The 17,540-nt window shown below is 37.5% G+C and overlaps 1 protein-coding gene across 1 annotated transcript in view; it reads right to left on the bottom strand.

Annotated features, from left to right (window-relative positions):
* col4a2 (collagen, type IV, alpha 2) overlaps window positions 1-17,540 on the bottom strand; it is a 60,570-nt gene that overhangs the window by 17,477 nt on the left and 25,553 nt on the right. Inside the window, exons 5-6 of the mRNA XM_060876253.1 lie at window positions 1,658-1,792; window positions 1,477-1,521 (exon numbers count right to left, since the gene is read on the bottom strand). Of these exons, the coding sequence (XP_060732236.1) occupies window positions 1,477-1,521; window positions 1,658-1,792 (180 nt within the window). The remainder of the gene's footprint in view (window positions 1-1,476; window positions 1,522-1,657; window positions 1,793-17,540) is intronic.

The following is a 17,540-nucleotide window of genomic DNA, read 5'->3' as shown; positions in this document are numbered from 1 at the left end:
ATTTGCTGGTCCCATGCCTTGCAAAAGATAGATCTCAGAAGACCTCAAAGAGTTTAGATAATAATCTCTGCACTGTTAGACAATCTATCTATAATTAGAGATGATTTAATACTCTCCATTGAAGTCAGACAAGATGACTCAAAGTACACACTTCAGAATTCTCAATGAGGTAAAGAGAACCCTAGAGTGAAGTACTTGAAGAAATGACTGGAATTTGTTAATTCGCTCCCTCAGATTTACCAGCACTGCTTGACTGGTCCCACTGTCTGTCAGGGTAAGAGGTTGGTGTACAGAAAGACTCTTTTCTGTTCTGGCACCGAGGTGGTGGAATGAACTTCCCCTAGATGTCCGAACATCTGAGTCACTGGCGTGGTTAATCTTCAAACGACGAGTGAACTTTTCCCTGTTTGTTGCATGTGTGTTGTATATATTTAAAAAAAACTGAACAGTTTTAGGTTGATGGTATCCTAATTCTGTAACCTGTGAACCAGTGTTAATATTCTTCGATAAAGACTTAAAAGCACTGTTGTAAGTCGTTCTGGATAAGGACGTCTGCTGAATGCCATAAATGTTCGTCTAAAAGTTAACATCGCTCTTAAGAAAACATTACAAAATCATGCCATCCACGGCAGAACGGCATGAAGAATGCCGCTGCTTTCCAAAAAAAAAATAAATATATAGGTGTGCCTAAAGTTTGCCAAAGACTACCTGAATACTCAACAGTGCTAATGAGATGATGTTGATTGGACTGAAAAAAATAAGGTTGAGTTGCTTGAAAAAAAAAAAGAACATGTAGCACTATGTCTGGTTTTTAAAACGGTAACGAATATCAACAGGAAAACATCATTCCAGCTGTTAAGTGCTGTTGAGGGAGCATCGTGATCTGGGGCTGTTTTGCTTTTTTGGGCCCTTGACCACTTTATATCAGTAAAGAAAAATGAATACAAAGTTTATCAAAATATCCTACAGGATACTGTCCGAGAGTCTGAAGCTCTGCAGAAGTTGTGTGATGCAGCAGGGCAATCGTCCCAACCATCAAAGGAAATCCCGAATATTGTTAAAAAAGACAATCTGGCTTTTGTAGTGACTGAGTCAGGGCCCAAACCTTAACCCCACAGAGATGCTGTGGAATCACCACAAGAGAGCTGTTTACACCAGACATCCTAAGAATATGGCTGTGCTGAAGCGGTACTGGTCCAGGTGCTGGTTTAAGCCACAACTTCTTGGTTCAGAACAGCTATTAAATTAAAATGTTTACTTACTTTTACAATTCAGAAAAGAAAGATTATAATTGTTTATGTTGTTATCTTATGCATATTGTGTTTGTCAATACATGTGACTTTGAGAAAGATTAGATTTATATTTTTTGTCCGATTAATATAGAAAATCAACTATTTTTTAAGGGTTCACATGGTTCGTCTTGCCACTTTATGAGATAGACCCAATAGTTCCACAACAGAAAGAGAAACCACTCACTGGAATACCATCTGCTCCTGGAAACCCTGGACTTCCTATCAATCCCTATGGAAACAAATAATAAGCAAATTGGATCAAATTTGTTAACTGACACAATTTCACCATTTGTTCTACCATTTTACATTAACACTATTAAAATCTTAAATAATTTCCATTGAGAAGCTGTCTAAAGATGACCCACCTGAGCCCCTTTCAGTCCTATGATGCCTCTCTCACCCGAGCTACCCTTCTCTCCCTTCAGACCTTGCAGGCCAGGGTCACCTACTCGTCCTGGAGGCCCTGTGGGGCCCTGAGGTCCAAGGAGACCTGGCTGGCCCTGTAAGTGAAACAAAGAAAGACATTACACAAATACTATAGTGTGTATTATAATGCTGAAGTATAGTGCTGAAGAACACAGCAAGCCATGTATAAAATTCATATTGAAAATATTTAAGCAGAGGTAATGCAATTATAAATAACACTGGCAACTGTATTGGATGAACCAAAGTCTCACCTTATTAGCAGAAAGAGAAGAATTAGAAACCTAGAAACCTATGTGCAGAATTTTCTGAAGACAAAAACAGTTTCTGTGAAACTGATATTACAACACCACAAAAGAGAGATATATTACATCATTTGAATTTTTATTATTAAGATGATCAAAATATATATCCTATTTGTAAGTCACTATTTGTACATGGTCACATTACTGTCAGCATGTTTTTATCCTGATATAATACATATGAGCACTAGATGGCAATATTCACACATATTAATTTGTACCATGTGGCCATCAGGACCATACCACACTGGAAAGTTGCTATTTCTCCTCTCTAATGACAGGTGGCTCTGCTTTATTCTAACTGTGCCTCAGCTGGTGGATTTCCTAAACAAAACGACAAGATATATACTGAGCCCCTGCTGAAGCTGAGCTTTGCATCAGTTAAATGCCTATTGCTGAAAATTCTTTGCCACATAAATTATTTAGCAAAAAAGAATTTAGTATTATCAGGTCCGCTTGTTCATTCCCAACCCAGACAGAACCTTATTATACTACGATTTTGTAACCATATCAGAGTTTTAAGAATATTTTATTCTTACTTTATTTTAAATATATATATATATATATATAGGGATACTTAAACCTTCTAACATGATTGTTGCATTATAAACTGTTGTTGTTACAAATGTGAGTAGGAATATGCTAATTTATTAATCAATGAAACCTATTCTCATTTTACTGGCTTGTGTGTGTGTGCATGTTTGCGTGTGTGTGTTGTTACTGCTGTCTTGTGGTTAGGGCAAAAATGAAATCATTTATTTATGTAACATATTTCTCATCTCATTTCTCATGTAACATATTTCTCATATTTCTCATTTGTGATTTGAGATAGGGCTAAATATTAACAAGTATTAGCTCAATGCAAAACTTCAGTTGTACAGTAGGAATTAATACATTGCTAATTATTTCTTTGACCCTTTATCCTGGCCATGGTCAGAGTGGATCCAGAGCCAACCCCAGAAACACTGGGCATGAGGCAAAAATACATCCACAATGGGATGTCAGGCCATTGCAGCGCACCCTGTACATACATTTACACACACTGATGCCTAAAACAGTTGAGCAATCCATAGTATGTTTTTGGGAGGAGTGAGAAAACCAGAGAACCAAAAGGAAACCTATATGAAGATGTGGAGAACAAACACAGAAACAGATTGTAACCCATGGTCATGACTGGCCCAGGCATCAGTGAGCTGTGAGAGACTAATGCAACTTGTCGTGCCACCATGTTGCCCTTAATGTCATATAATTGAGTACAAAACTATTTCAAAAGATAGAATTCAATTTTGGAAGGTCCACAGGGAAAAGCTGATTTTTAAAATACATTTATACAATTTGTAGAGCACACAAGTTTGTAGTGGAATCTGTGTGTTGAGACTTGCATTGTGCTTGGTGATGAAGCTGAAATAGCCCACTTCACTGACATCTGCACTGATAGCCAAAGCTGCTATCTCAAATACGCACTTGAAACACAGTCTGTCTACATCTGCTCCTGGCAGAATATGGGCACATAGAGAAAGATTAGAGGTGTAGTTAAGTCCAAGGAAAAAAACATTTTGGTGTGATGAAAGGAATGGGGTAATATAGAAGAACTCCGGGGGTAGCAGAAGTTTAGTTGGTAATGAAAATATCACACATATGCCTTAGCTGTAATACATACTGAATACAACATTACACATAGCTTCCTTATGTAATAAAAAAAAGTCATAAATGAAAGTTCATTTTGGTTTTCTTATAGTTTATACCCACAGCACTCATATAGCATCTTTCTTACTATTTTTGCATACTATCCATTATGTTCAATGATGGATACAGTCATTTATGTACCTCTTTATCACTACATTATATTTTTGCACTACACATTACAGTACATGAAATCTATGACCTTCCAATAACGTCTCCCTGTTTTGAAACTGTCTCCTTATTTTGTATGAAAGGTTCACACACTTCGCTGAATAAAAATCATGGGAAATAGTGTAGTCATATGGGGTAGTCATAAGGGGACCGCCAAGAAATAGCTGATTGAGAAAAAAATAGTGTGAGAATCTGTGAGATCTAAACCACAGATCACAGATCAGTATTTCAGAGAGCTAGGGTATAAAAAGAGCACAACAATGATTATACGCTTTAATTCTGAAGTAATGTTTCAGCATTAAAGCGTAGAAATATTCTAAGTCATTTAGATTGATGAATAAGATGATCCCTGGGAGAACAATTTTTTGCCATTCTTGAGGTCCTGACCAGGTCTTTCCCATAAAGTGTTTCCCATAGGGCAAAAGTTGCAAAAGTTTTCCCAAGGAAAGGCAGCTTAATATACAACCACTTCATCATAGTTAGTGACCTGGAAAAGGTCTTATACTTAAATTGCTATTCATATTGCAGTGGGTGATACTGTGGCTTTGTGTGAGTGTCTTAATCAAAAGAAAATCCAATGTGGGTTGGATATTTGTAGTAGTAATAATGAAAAGACAAATTGAGAAGATTCATAGCAGGTATCCATTTGCGTAAACATTGTGTATCAATTAAAGCTTTAAAGTGCTAACTGCTTATTAAATATGTTTACGTTTTATGCTAGGCAATGCAAATTGGCCACTTATGTATTTCCTGTCATAACTAACAACCACAATTTGCAATGTGTTTTCAAAAAAGGACTGCGGTTTAAAAAACACAGCCCAAAGGTAGAGAGGATGTTGGTTTTGACAGGTTGCCACTGTTAAACTATCACTGTACAGTATGTCAGGCACTGAGACAGGTGTTCTGTTAAACCACTGACACTTCTCCATTTGCTCATGCCAGCAACAGGATTTGAGGTTTTCTCGCGATCGCAGCACTAACACAGAGTTTCAGCAGGAACTGTGGTTTGAATCATCACAAATGGAGACTTGGAGAGCCTTCAAAGTTGGAAATGTTTTGACTGTCTTTGCTCATAGATGTGGACATGCATTATGCATATTAGTATAAAAACATCTGGATAGAAATGAAGCCCAAACACCAGGCCCTGATTCTTTGTTGTTCCATATCTCTATCACACCTAACAAAATGTTTATACGGGTTTGCCACTTGGTCATGCAGTTTTGCCTGTGTGACTTAAGACATGTTCCAGATAAATAGAAATGTTCAAGTTGAATCAGTATATTTTATTGAAAAAGGTTCCATATTTTACCTTACCTGAGACAAAAATCTCTCCACTCCTTCAGTATCTGGCAGCAATCTCTGCTCTGATGTCAGTGTGTGAACAGCAGTAAAAGACTGAGATTGTTTACATTCCTCTATAACAGGATGCTCTCTCTCTCAGAGTGAACATTCATTCATTCATTCATCTTCTACCGCTTATCCGAACTACCTCGGGTCACGGGGAGCCTGTGCCTATCTCAGGCGTCATCGGGCATCAAGGCAGGATACACCCTGGACGGAGTGCCAACCCATCACAGGGCGCACACACACACACTCATTCACTCACGCAATCACACACTAGGGACAATTTTCCAGAGATGCCAATCAACCAACCATGCATGTCTTTGGACCGGGGGAGGAAACCGGAGTACCCGGAGGAAACACCCAAGGCACAGGGAGAACATGCAAACTCCCAGAGTGAACAATAAACACTAATTTAATACACAGCAACAAGACATTTGGTATTTAAGCTTTTTACAGATCATCAAATAACAGTACAATGTATATTTCAAGATAGGAAATCTCTCTAAATATTTAAAAAATGTAATTTATATTTGCAAGTCTACTAGTAAATCTTACTGTTGTGTCACTCATGTCAAGCCTCTAGGGTTTTATCAATATTTCATTCTACTTCCTTTGTGGGAGATGTGGTATGCAGCCCATTCCATGTGGACGGCTGTCAACACTATCAGGTGCAGTAGATTTCAAGCCCTCAACCAAGACAAAGGCAAGAGGCAGAGAAATGAAAACAACTGAGGTAGTGTAAAGAGGCTTTATGATTGCTCCCAAGTTAGTCACAACACAGAGTGAAAAATAGACAAAAGGATATTGATGCTAACAAATATAGTTAAGTGGGATAAAAATGTTTTACATGTGGAGTGGAGCTGATAGTTTTAGCCGAAGACAGAATAGTGTAGGTGAATAAAACAGCAAAGGAAAAGACATTATACAAGAGAGGTTCAATATGAAACAAATGTTCAATTGTTCAATATGAAACAAATGGTCTGAAACCTGACAGGATGGGTGTGTACAGGTACCAGTGTGTGTACTGTATGTGTGTGCGAACCTGTGTGTGAACTTGTAGGAATCTGAATACCATGAAGACCATTTGAATACAAAGAGGACATTTCAAACAGAAAGAGGTTAAATGCCTTTTTTAATTTCAGTACTTTGATAATGAGGTTTTATCGTTGCAGATATCCATCTGAAACACAGACCTGATTAGTGATCTGAGTGGATGTGAGGAGAAAGAAAATGATTAAAATGACACATTGATTATGGCATGTCCAGTCCCTGTGGAATGAGCAGGAAAGCAAAGAAACAGCCTTAACCTTAACACAAAAGCAAAGGAAGGGAGTAGGCTACTGTATGGCACTTAAACCCTATAGAAAATACAAACAGAACTCCTAAAGAGGGTACGTGATGAGGTGATTACTCAAATCAAAGCTGGTGAAAGGCTGTAAGTATACAGCATATATCATCATGGTCAGGTTAAACTCTCAGTGCTCTCAAATTTAGAGAAATGAGCAAAACAATCACAAACCATTTCCTGTTCCTCTCACTCTCTTCCTCAGCCTTATGTTGTTCTTTCCTCTTCACATAAATCTCCTGTTTTTCACCATCTCACCCCATGACCTCCTCTGGTCTCTCCCTCTTTCCTCTTTTTTCTCATTACCTGTTGATTCTGTTAACTGATTTGTCTTGCTCTTACTCCCAGGTTGTCGTGACTCCCAAGTCACGCTTTTCATTGTGTGCTACCAGTAATCATCATTCTCTTAAGTCTTATTCCATTATAGCAATTACCTGGAATTTGTCTAAGGAAAAAAATAGAAAAAAAAAATCATGACAGGCCTCCAGAAGGAAGCTGGAGTGTAGAGGAGGAGGTGATTGGTAATAGTTAGGAATGGTATTAACAGACAGTTATAGTAGCAAAGCTTCTGGTGGCTGCATAAACTGGTGTGCATAACAGCGTAGGCATTAGTATCCAGACATTAATATGATAGCATTTTTTTGCATGTCACAATGTGCCAGACAGGTAGCTTCATATATAGTTTCGAATTTCTAAAGTGTTTCAAGTCCATAATGCACTACAACTTTCATAAAATTGTTTCCCCTCAATATCATATGTGCTACAGAGAAAAAATAAAAACAGTTAAAAAACAAATCAAGAACAAACAAAAAACTAATCTTCACATTCTATCAAATGCCCTGACAGCAAAATTGCACCTCTATAGCTCATCTTTGTGTAAGATGCTGAGAAGTGGAGGTAGCAGAGGAAGTGTGAAACTAATGAAATATTAAAAACTAAGCGAAATATTAATACATTATATTATACGTATGTATTACTTGCATATATATTGTGTTAAAATTAAGTGTTACTAAACCTAACTGTTTTCTTTAAGCTATACAGTAAATGCACAGCAGCAGTGTTAAACAGACTTTCATTCGTTCTGCACAGTAATTAAGTTTGATTTTACTTAATTATGTTAGAATTAATCAATCTCTAGTGAGTTTCCATATGTACACTTCATCCCAGTGCAGCAGATGTAACACGTCAATGTGCATTCCATTAATGTGAAGAACAGGTTCTACGAAATCCATGCAAATTCCAGATCTCCCTGCCACACATGTGTGAGAGCCGTAGTCTGTTCCAGGGCAGAGATCCAAGCGGTAGTATTGTGTGCCTTAGTCCCGGATCCTATTAGTCATAGGAGCTGATCTAAAACCCCAAAGCTGGCCTGTATGTTCCTTACGCCCCCACCCAGACACACATGCTGTCCCAGAGCTCCACAGCACTGGCGTGGGAAACTGAAGGGGAAAAAATGGAGAAGCAGAGACAGAGAGAGAGGAATAGCAAGAGAAAAACAGAGAACATTTGGACTGTAAATCTATTTGATGCATGTTGTTTTTTTACTATGTGATGAGCACAGTGTTAGTGTGTGGGGAGGGTGACACGCAAGTAGAGCCGGTAGTCTGCGTTAAGGTAATAAAATTCTGACAGACATGCTGACAGCTTGCAGTGTTTATCAGAGTAAAAACATCAAAGAGACAATCTAGAACAATCTGAGATAATATACTCCCATATCAAAGAGGTTCAGGAGTTCTTTAGATAGTTCTAGCTTTCCGAATGTGTTCTTCTTGCAGTCATACTAACTGAAGAACCAAACTTCCTAAGTGTGTACATTTAAGACATTAAACATAAATTTAGAAATTAGAAAAATCTTGGAAATCTGCAGTCTGTGGCCCATTTTATAAAACAATGAAGGGTCTCAAATTGAACTATTTTATTACTCTAAAGAAATCTGCTTTTCAATCTGCTTTTAACAAAGAAAACTAGGAGCTTTCTGTAACTGAATGCACACTCTGAGGGTGTTCTCTGGCAAATGTCAATTGAGCTGCATGCTGCTGGGTTATTAGCACAAGTCCCAGTATCGGGCCTTCATGCTATCCTCATGGAGCCTTTTTTTTTACAGTTTGCTCAAGAACATTCATGCTGGAGGTCCTGTTGTAGTGCTCTGTCAGTTCTCCTCATGTTCCTCCTGATGAGTAGATACCAGTCCTGTTGTTGGCTTTTTGTCCTTCTAAGGCCCTGTTCAGCTCTCCTCGTGTAACAACAAATATCCTGGTATCTCTTGAATCTGTGCTGGGAGACACACCAAACCTCCTTGCGACAGCACATAAGGATGCGTCATCAACACCTGTACAACCTACTGTAGGTTGAGGTACTGCCTCCTGCTTCAAGCAGTGACAAGGGCCCTAACAAAATACAAAACTAGAGACAACCCATTCAGGAAGGACAAGGAGAGAGCAATTGTCTGTAGCCACCACTTACAAAACAGTTCCCTTTTGATGGGTTGCCTTGCTGTTGCCTGCTTGTGCACCTACTGTTACTTTCATTTACACCAAAGCTGGTGGAAGATTCAAGACACCCTGTGCCAGATGCAGCAAAGCAGCCCCAGAACATAACAGAGCCTCCTCCATGTTTCACAATAGGGACAGTGTTCTTTTCTTGATATGCTTCATTTTTCCGTCTGTGAACATGATGTGCCTTGACAAAAAGTTCCATTTTTGTCTCATCTGTCCATAGGACATTCTCCCAGAAGCTTTGTGGCTTGTCAACATGTAGTTTGGCATATTCCAGTCTAGCTTTTTTATGATTTGCGTCCTCCTTGGTCATCTCCCATGTAGTCCACTTTGGCTCAAACAACGACGGATGGTGCGATCTGACACTGATGTTCCTTGAGCATGAAGTTCACCTTGGATCTCTTTAGAAGTCTTTCTGGGCTCTTTTGTTACCATTCGGATTATCCGTCTCTTTTATTTGTCATCAATTTTCCTCCTGCTGCAGGGAGGTTGGCTACAGCCCCATGGATCTTAAATTTCTGAATAATATGTGCAACTGTAGTCACAGGAACATCTAGCTGCTTGGTGATGGTCTTATAGCCTTTACCTTTATCATGCTTGTCTATAATGTTCTTTATAATCTCCTGAGACAACTCTTTCCTTCGCTTCCTCTGGTCCATGTTGAGTGTGGTACACACCATGTCACCAGACAACACAGTGACTACCTGTAGCCCTATACAGCATATAGTGTATATATCACAGTCACCTGTGATGCTAATTAGTGGACACACCTTGAATTAACATGGTCCCTTTGGTCACATTATTTTCAGTCTTTTCTAGGGGTACCATCATTTTTGTCCAGGCCTGTTCCATGAGTTTATTTTTTTAATAATTCCGTTGAAGCGTGGTTGAAAAGCAATGTCTGACTTTCATTGGTTAACATTCATAGAATTTTTATTTATTATTACTTTTGTCAGATTAAAGTTTTTTCTGTGACCATTGTGAGTTTTTCTTTCATTGACCAAAGGGTACCAAAGGGTCCACGTGTGTATGTACTATAGGGTCCAAAGGTCTGTGACAAAATTGTTTAATATTTGACTTTTTCCCGTTTAAAATAAGGTTTAAGAAGTGATTGTTTGAAATATCAAGTTCAAAAATCAACATTTAAGATTATAAACTATTTCCAAATCCCTGTTTAAATGTAAGCAAATATGTGATATTGACCATGTTAAATGATTTGTACCAAAGGTCAGATTTTTGTCATGCCTAATGTCATCTATTGAAGCATAAGTTTAGACAACACTTAAGAACTTGTACAAACTTGTGGTGTCCATACCAGCTCAAGTGCATTACAGCAAAAAAAAAAAGAAGAAGAAGAAGAAAAAAGAAAACAATGGGGACAAAGATTAAGATATTAATCTCTAAAATTCATGTAAACATGTAAAATAATGTTTTGAGTAAAATCAAGCTGTTTTCAGCAATAGCCTTTGTAATGAAAAGTATTGCATTAAATTAGAAATGAATAAAAAATAGAAGCATTATCTTTAATGCTCTCAGAAATTTGGAACCCACTATATTTACAGTCACATGGACGGAATAGTTGCTATATCAACAATTAGACTCTGACACTGAATGTAATCCAGCTCAAGTTACTGTTTTACGAAGTAAAAAGGCTTAAGTTTGAATTTTAATTGAGTTGATTTTGTCAGATTTTGCAGCACATAGTGTATGCAAAACAGTGTCCAAATGTCTAAGTGGTTCTTACGTTCTGAATGTACATATAGTTAACGTCCAATGAAATCTAAATACAAATATGCACATATTTCTTTATTAACTCTCTACTACTCAACTACTAACTAAACTTTACACATGTTCCAGTGTGATCACGTCAGCATTCATTCTAGCATAACTAGTTCGGTAGAAAGTCTAAACTACTGGTTTCCAACCCTGATTCTGGATAACCAAGCCTGCTCCCTGCTCCCTACACAATTAATTCAACTAACTAGCTTATTTCTGGCCGTTACGGCAGGGTATGTTGGGAGCAGGAAAAACACATCAATGTGCCAGACAAAAGGACCAGGGTTGGGAACCTGAGTTCTAAAGCATTGGAAAAGCAGACTAAAAAACTCATAAAGAATCTCTTTTACCATCTCTACATGATCAATGGCAATTATATAATACATTATGGAACTTAAATGTTTATAAAACTGATGTGTGGTAAACAAAAGAAATATGTGACATTCTTATCTAAAAGTCTCCATTAGTCTGGCATTTACTTGACCCTAACTTGGCCTTTACATTCTTCAGATAATAAACTTGCTCTTGTCTTAGGAGACACAGCAAGTCAAGAGTCATTTGAAGCAAACAGCAAGCAGCAATGTCATGCATTGTAAGAAATGTGCACTGTCATGACAATGTTAGCAGATACTAATTAAAGTACTTCTCCAAATGTTTACTATCAGTAAATTGGTTATAAATGAAAAGTTCCAAGCATTAGTTTTTTTTAAATGAAAATGTAATTTGGTTCCAAAAATATCCATAAATTGGCACACATGCAGAAGCTACGAGTACCACAAATAACTGAACCAGTAGACATCCTGTGCTCATTTGCCTATAATGAGAGTTGGCTCTGAGAATGCCCTGAGAGCTGTCTAGCTCCCCGACTTTGTCTTTAAATGGTAAACTACAGCTTCAGTTTGTTCAGAGACCCACTGGGTGCCAATAAACACAGAGCTGCAGAGACAAAAAGCAAGACAGCAATAGAAGAAGAGGGAGAAATGGAGTGTGAGGAAGTCCAGAGCTGCATAAATGTGTGAAACAGACAAGCGGAGGCTAAGACACACACAAAAACCCATATACAGTCACATTCAACCCTGTTCAGGTCGACACAGTTGCACAGCAGTTTAAAACAATCAGAATATCCATATCAGGAGCTGACTAATGCTATACATTGGGACAGGAGACATATGGAATTGGACATCTCTGCTAAAACTACAGCTGTTTCATTTTTGCATATTTTTTTCCCCAAAAGACCTAAAAATGAACTACAGTAATTTGAGTTTCAACAGAAATCTTTAAACAAACAATGTCAGATATAAAACATACAATATGAATTTAAATCTGGTTTGATGTTGCCTAGGAGGGCACTGATCTCTCATGGGCAATATTAGGAAAAACTTTATAACCTAAAATTATGGGACATTTCCCATATCTCTCAAATCTGACCTTTAACATCTATCATTAAAAAAAAATATTTTGGGCCTGGAGCCCAGGGATCAGTGTGTTAGGCTAGATGTTTAGAAAGTCATCTCAGTTCACAATTAATTTGAATCTCAACAGACAGCTGGTTCCTATATCTTTACATGGACACGATTAAAATATGATTGGGAATGGCGGGATGTAAGAACTCGGACTCTTAGTGCTCTTGCTTTTCATTCTGAAATATGTAATATTTCAGTCTGAGCCACAATGAAATCTATTACTGAAAAGAAGAAATGCTTGTCTAAGCATTCATATCTGCAATGTTTGTATCTGTGTGCAAAGCCTTGGATGTATGGTCATATTTACACGGATCCTCATCATGAAGACAAGTTCATAAGCATATACACCATGGGATCATGTGGAGCAGGAAAACGTTTTACATCTGCATGTGATATTTTTAGAGAAACTCCAGTTGTGGACTAAAGTTGGTTTTACCCTCCCCTTAAAGGCACTCTTTTTTATTTAGTCTAAGACTGATTTTGTGCCATAAATGATCCCTGTTATTTGTGACAATCTACTGTAAATACATTTGTGTTCTGGAGGGGGGTATTTGTCACAGATGAGCTAATCATCCGCCCAGACTTTTTCCTTGCTGTTTTTTCCCAATGAATTATTTACAAGATACAGGATAGGCAAAGGGAGAAGAGTAACAGTCATGGTTTGCATTGTTAATTTAGTAACAGATATCTCTCATTTGGGATGTCTTGAATCTAAACAGGAAAAATGAGGATATGGGACAGGATGGCGGGCAACACGTGGGTGTCTTCTAATGTTTTCCTTCTGAGAATTGTGTTGCACTTAGATCACTCTGGCAGGACATCCACTGTACAAATGTGTATAGGTGAATAGGTAAAAAGTTTCTTTTTCCGCACTGGTTCTGTTCACTTGGACCTATGCTTTAAAATCGACACCCTCATAGGAACATTTCCATCAAAAATACAGTTGTTCCAGAGTATTTTTTTTTACACTCAACAATAAAATAAACATGAGAATAAGCACCTAATGATCTACTTATAAACTGTTCACAGGTGGCTACTTTATAAAAGAATGGGTTGTATTTTGGCACCATTTCTAGATGTGCTAACAAACCTATGATCTAAAGGATTGGATGAGACACAGCTATGTGTTCTTTCTGTAGTGATTTTGTTGAGTGAAAATCAACATCCCACACAAAACCACAAACATTTTCTCACTGGAACATTTATCTTCTGGTTAAAAAATGAAGTATATATCTTGGATTCCTAATACTGTACTGTCCTCAACACATCGTAACGTATTCATTCGTCAATTCCTTCATCTTCATTAACGGCTTTATACATGCTTGTGTTGGATCTAAAGCCTATTCCAGGAGCACTGGAAACAACTGTATATGTATTAAATGTTTTTAGAAATTACTTGGTTTCAAAATATGGAAAATAAAGTCTTATGAATTAATATAATCATGGCAGCGAAGCCTTTAGAAATAAACAGTGGTGTAGGATGATAGAGCAGACAATGTTTGTGCACAGCTCATTTTTCAGCACTGCACTGGATCTTTGCTTGACTTTTAAAGCTGAATTCTTTTGCTCTCCAGGGCATGTATTCTCTACACTGTGAGCTGGTGTTTATGCTGCTCTTATTATGTTTAGACTTGGCCATAATTAGTCAACCAAACCCGTGCAAAACCATGTGCCTCAGACCTCTGACAGGGATGACTGTGCTCAGACCTATAAAGTCTAATCCAACCGAAGCTTTTTATATTATAAATTTTTCAAGCACATTTAACAAGCATTTCAATCCACTCCGTTTGTGTTAGTAAATTTAAAACTAATGATCTAAAGATTAATGTAAATGTCCTGGGAAAGAATAAGAAAGTGGGTGGGGATAAGATAAGAGTGGAAAGTCTATGTGTAGGATTATGTGCTCACATGCATATGTGTGAATCTGAATGTTTGTGTCCTGGCTAATTCCTCCAGTTTCCCAGAGGTCTTTGGGGCCAGCCACCTGTGTAGTTGCCTCAGAATTCAGGAATGGACTGTCTGAGGTCTTGCACAGAGTGGAGACATGGCCCAGCTGTAGTGTGAATGAACATACAGGAGGGGACTACAATACGAGGGAAAAAAGCTACACAATCTAACTAATCACTGAGTGTATTGTTTACTCATTAGCTCATATCCTAACATAAACTGAAATCGTTGTTTATTAGCGCTTCTTTTACACAAGAAAAAAAATTAATCAAACTCATAAAGAATTGCATATGGCATCATCGGGTGAAAGATTTTTTCATGAATCTTACATAGGTTTGGATCCAAATGAAAAGATTTACTGCACACAATAAACAGAGAGGCAAATCCAGTAACAAATCCAGACAAGCCAAAGGAAACAAACTTAGCCAGTCATAGCGATAATTAAAGTAATTAAACAAACAGAGGTCAAACTGGAAAAGCTATCCAATAAACATCAGGCTAGGAATCTCAATAAAGCATGGAAACATTGCATTTCAATTCAAAATCAATCAAATCCTGTGCAGTGAGCAACTATGTTCAGAAACTCTCACTTTCTCATGACACCTGACACCCTCTCCCAGTCCAGCTGTTCTAAAGCCAGCGTGCATTAGCAGACTAATTCAAAAATCTGGGCATGGATTCAAATGTGGGCAAGCTTAATGTCTGCCAGGATGTGCCTTCTGGTGTAAATCACTAAAGCTTGCACACTTGAACTGATATTGCTCTGTCTATCGCCAGTATGGTGTAACACACTGTTTCAAATCAGTAACAGCAGTGCACAAATTACCTTGTCGTTTCAATCGTTCCTCCAGAAAAGATGCGCTTGTCAGAAAATGAATGTTCCACCAAAGGCCCTGTGTAGACTTGAGTGAAACTGGTGCAGGGCTAGCCCTGGAGAGCACAGCATGCATGTGATGGGAAACATATGGTTTAGTGAGGTTAAACCTGGTGTAGTGGTTATGTTTCCCATGTACAATTTTTTTAACTATCTGATATGATTTATCTATATATTCTGACTACAGAGCAATTTTAAAGAATGGATGAACACATGTTGGAGGGATAAAATCACATATCTTGTGGTTTGGAGCAAAGGGCACTGAGAATTTTTTTTTTTTTTCAGTTTTAATATTTCTGAAATAATGTTGTGTATGCTTTAATGAATGTAGTAATAATTGATGGATTTTCACAGCTAAGCTGGAACTTTAATAAGACGTACAAACTCTGTATGCCTGATTGCTGTGAGAATAATTACTATCACTTGAAGATTTGGACCTTCACTGAGATGAGGCCAACTATGTGCATATCCGAGGCATCTAGAGATTTACCAGCTCCAGTTAGACTGTACACACTGTCTAACTGGAGCTGGTAAATCTCTAGATGCTTCAGGATCCGCACATGGTTGGCCTCATCTCAGTGATGAGGAGGTTGGCTTCATATCACTGGAGGTGTAAAAATATACAGTCTGGCAGTCTGTCCTCAAAGACTGTATATTTTCACACCTCCAGTGTCACCCAAATGAGGATGGGTTCCACTTTGAGTCTGGTTCCTCACAAGGTTTCTCCCTTTACCAGCCAAGGGAGTTTTTCTTTGCCACAGTCGAATGAGTCACCTCAGGCTTGCCCACTGGGGATAAATACAAACACATTTAAATCTATCTAATATTAGTCTTGAATTTTTGTATTATATTGATTTTTATATTATTCTTTATATTAATCTTTTGTACTATGTTTTTGTTCTGTAAAGCTGCTTTGAGACAATGTCAATTGTTAAAAGTGCTATACAAATAAATTTGAATTTGAACTATAAGTAACATGATTGAATAAGAATGACAGTCATATTGCATGAGATAATAAGGGAGCCCTGAGTGAATAGTGAAACTTCAGAGTGCTGTCAGGGAACATAGAAAAACATGCATCATGTCTGTGATGTTTTGAAAAAGACAAGAAGACGAAAATTCTCCTTTGATTTCAGTTGATAGTTCTTGACAGTGTAATAATATTCCATCAAAATGAATTTCTGCATCTCTGACTTTCTGTTTTAAAGAGGTAATACATAATGTTAAGATTCCCACAATGCAGCGTTCACACAACACTGACAAGAATTTTCCTACATATATCCTCCAACCTTTCCTGCCTTATGTGTTGAATTTTATGCAAAAGATGCAGAATAGAGCAGCTTTGTTTTGACTTGGAGCTGAGCTCATTTATAGGCCATTGGAATGCAACCACAAGGTGAAAAACAAGGAAACTTGAAAGATCCACTTGATCAGACATAATATTTCCTATAGCTAATTTTCTAAATATATCTTTATAGGTCAAATTAATACTATGGATACACAAACTCTTTGAACCAAGACAATGTAAAATAATGCAACATCTTAATACAAACAAAACAAACAGGTCTCAATGGTGCCAAAAAATGTGGTAGCTATTAGGCTAACATGTTTAAAGCCCTCAGCTATAGAAAATAAATGTAATTAATCAACAGGAACACAGAATGTTTCTGACTGTTATGCTTCTGGATGATTACACTAAACTTGACAGAGAGCCATGACTCATATTTTCCTCTTCTTTGCTGAAGTCAGTCTTACACACGTACTGAGGTTTACTTACTGAAATCAAAGCTGTGCTTGCTATTACTTTACAATATTACTGCTGGTGAAATCTTGACAAATACTAATGACTACAGTGACTTCTAGAGAATATATAGGATTTGAGGAGAATCTCAGTCATGTGTAAAACATTTAATTTAACAGGTTTCTCTTCAATTATGCAAATTACAAGAAATTTCCAAATTACCATTTTTAACTGAAGACACTATTTATATTTAAAATTTATTTAAAATTTGCAACATAGCTGCAATACAATTTGCAATACAATTACTTATTACTTGGAGTAATGTATGCAGTTATTGTTTACAAATCACCAGAAGATTGGCCACCATTTGAGGAAGCAATTTGTCCAAAGCCCTTTGAAACTTAATGTACCACTGTACTATAATATATTAAGACTTTAAGAGTTGCTGAGCTCGTGTTTGACTCAAGAACATTATATTATGCACACAGAAATGACTGCTTGTTATTTTGGCTCTTAGCAAATTAGGAACATAATGCTTTAAATGCAGTAAATGTCGAGTTTAGCCTAGAAATTCTATCTTTATGAAGATTGGTCTCTACACATTGAAGCCATGGCCTATTGGCTATGTTCCTCTATCCACATAAATCCTATCTTATCCAGACTAAACTCCTGGGCTTAACCCCT

Source organism: Tachysurus vachellii, chromosome 8 (genome assembly GCF_030014155.1).
Source record: "Tachysurus vachellii isolate PV-2020 chromosome 8, HZAU_Pvac_v1, whole genome shotgun sequence".
Classification (NCBI taxonomy): domain Eukaryota; kingdom Metazoa; phylum Chordata; class Actinopteri; order Siluriformes; family Bagridae; genus Tachysurus; species Tachysurus vachellii.
The sequence above is the reverse complement of the archived record's forward strand: the minus strand, read 5'-3'. Positions and strand labels throughout refer to the sequence as shown.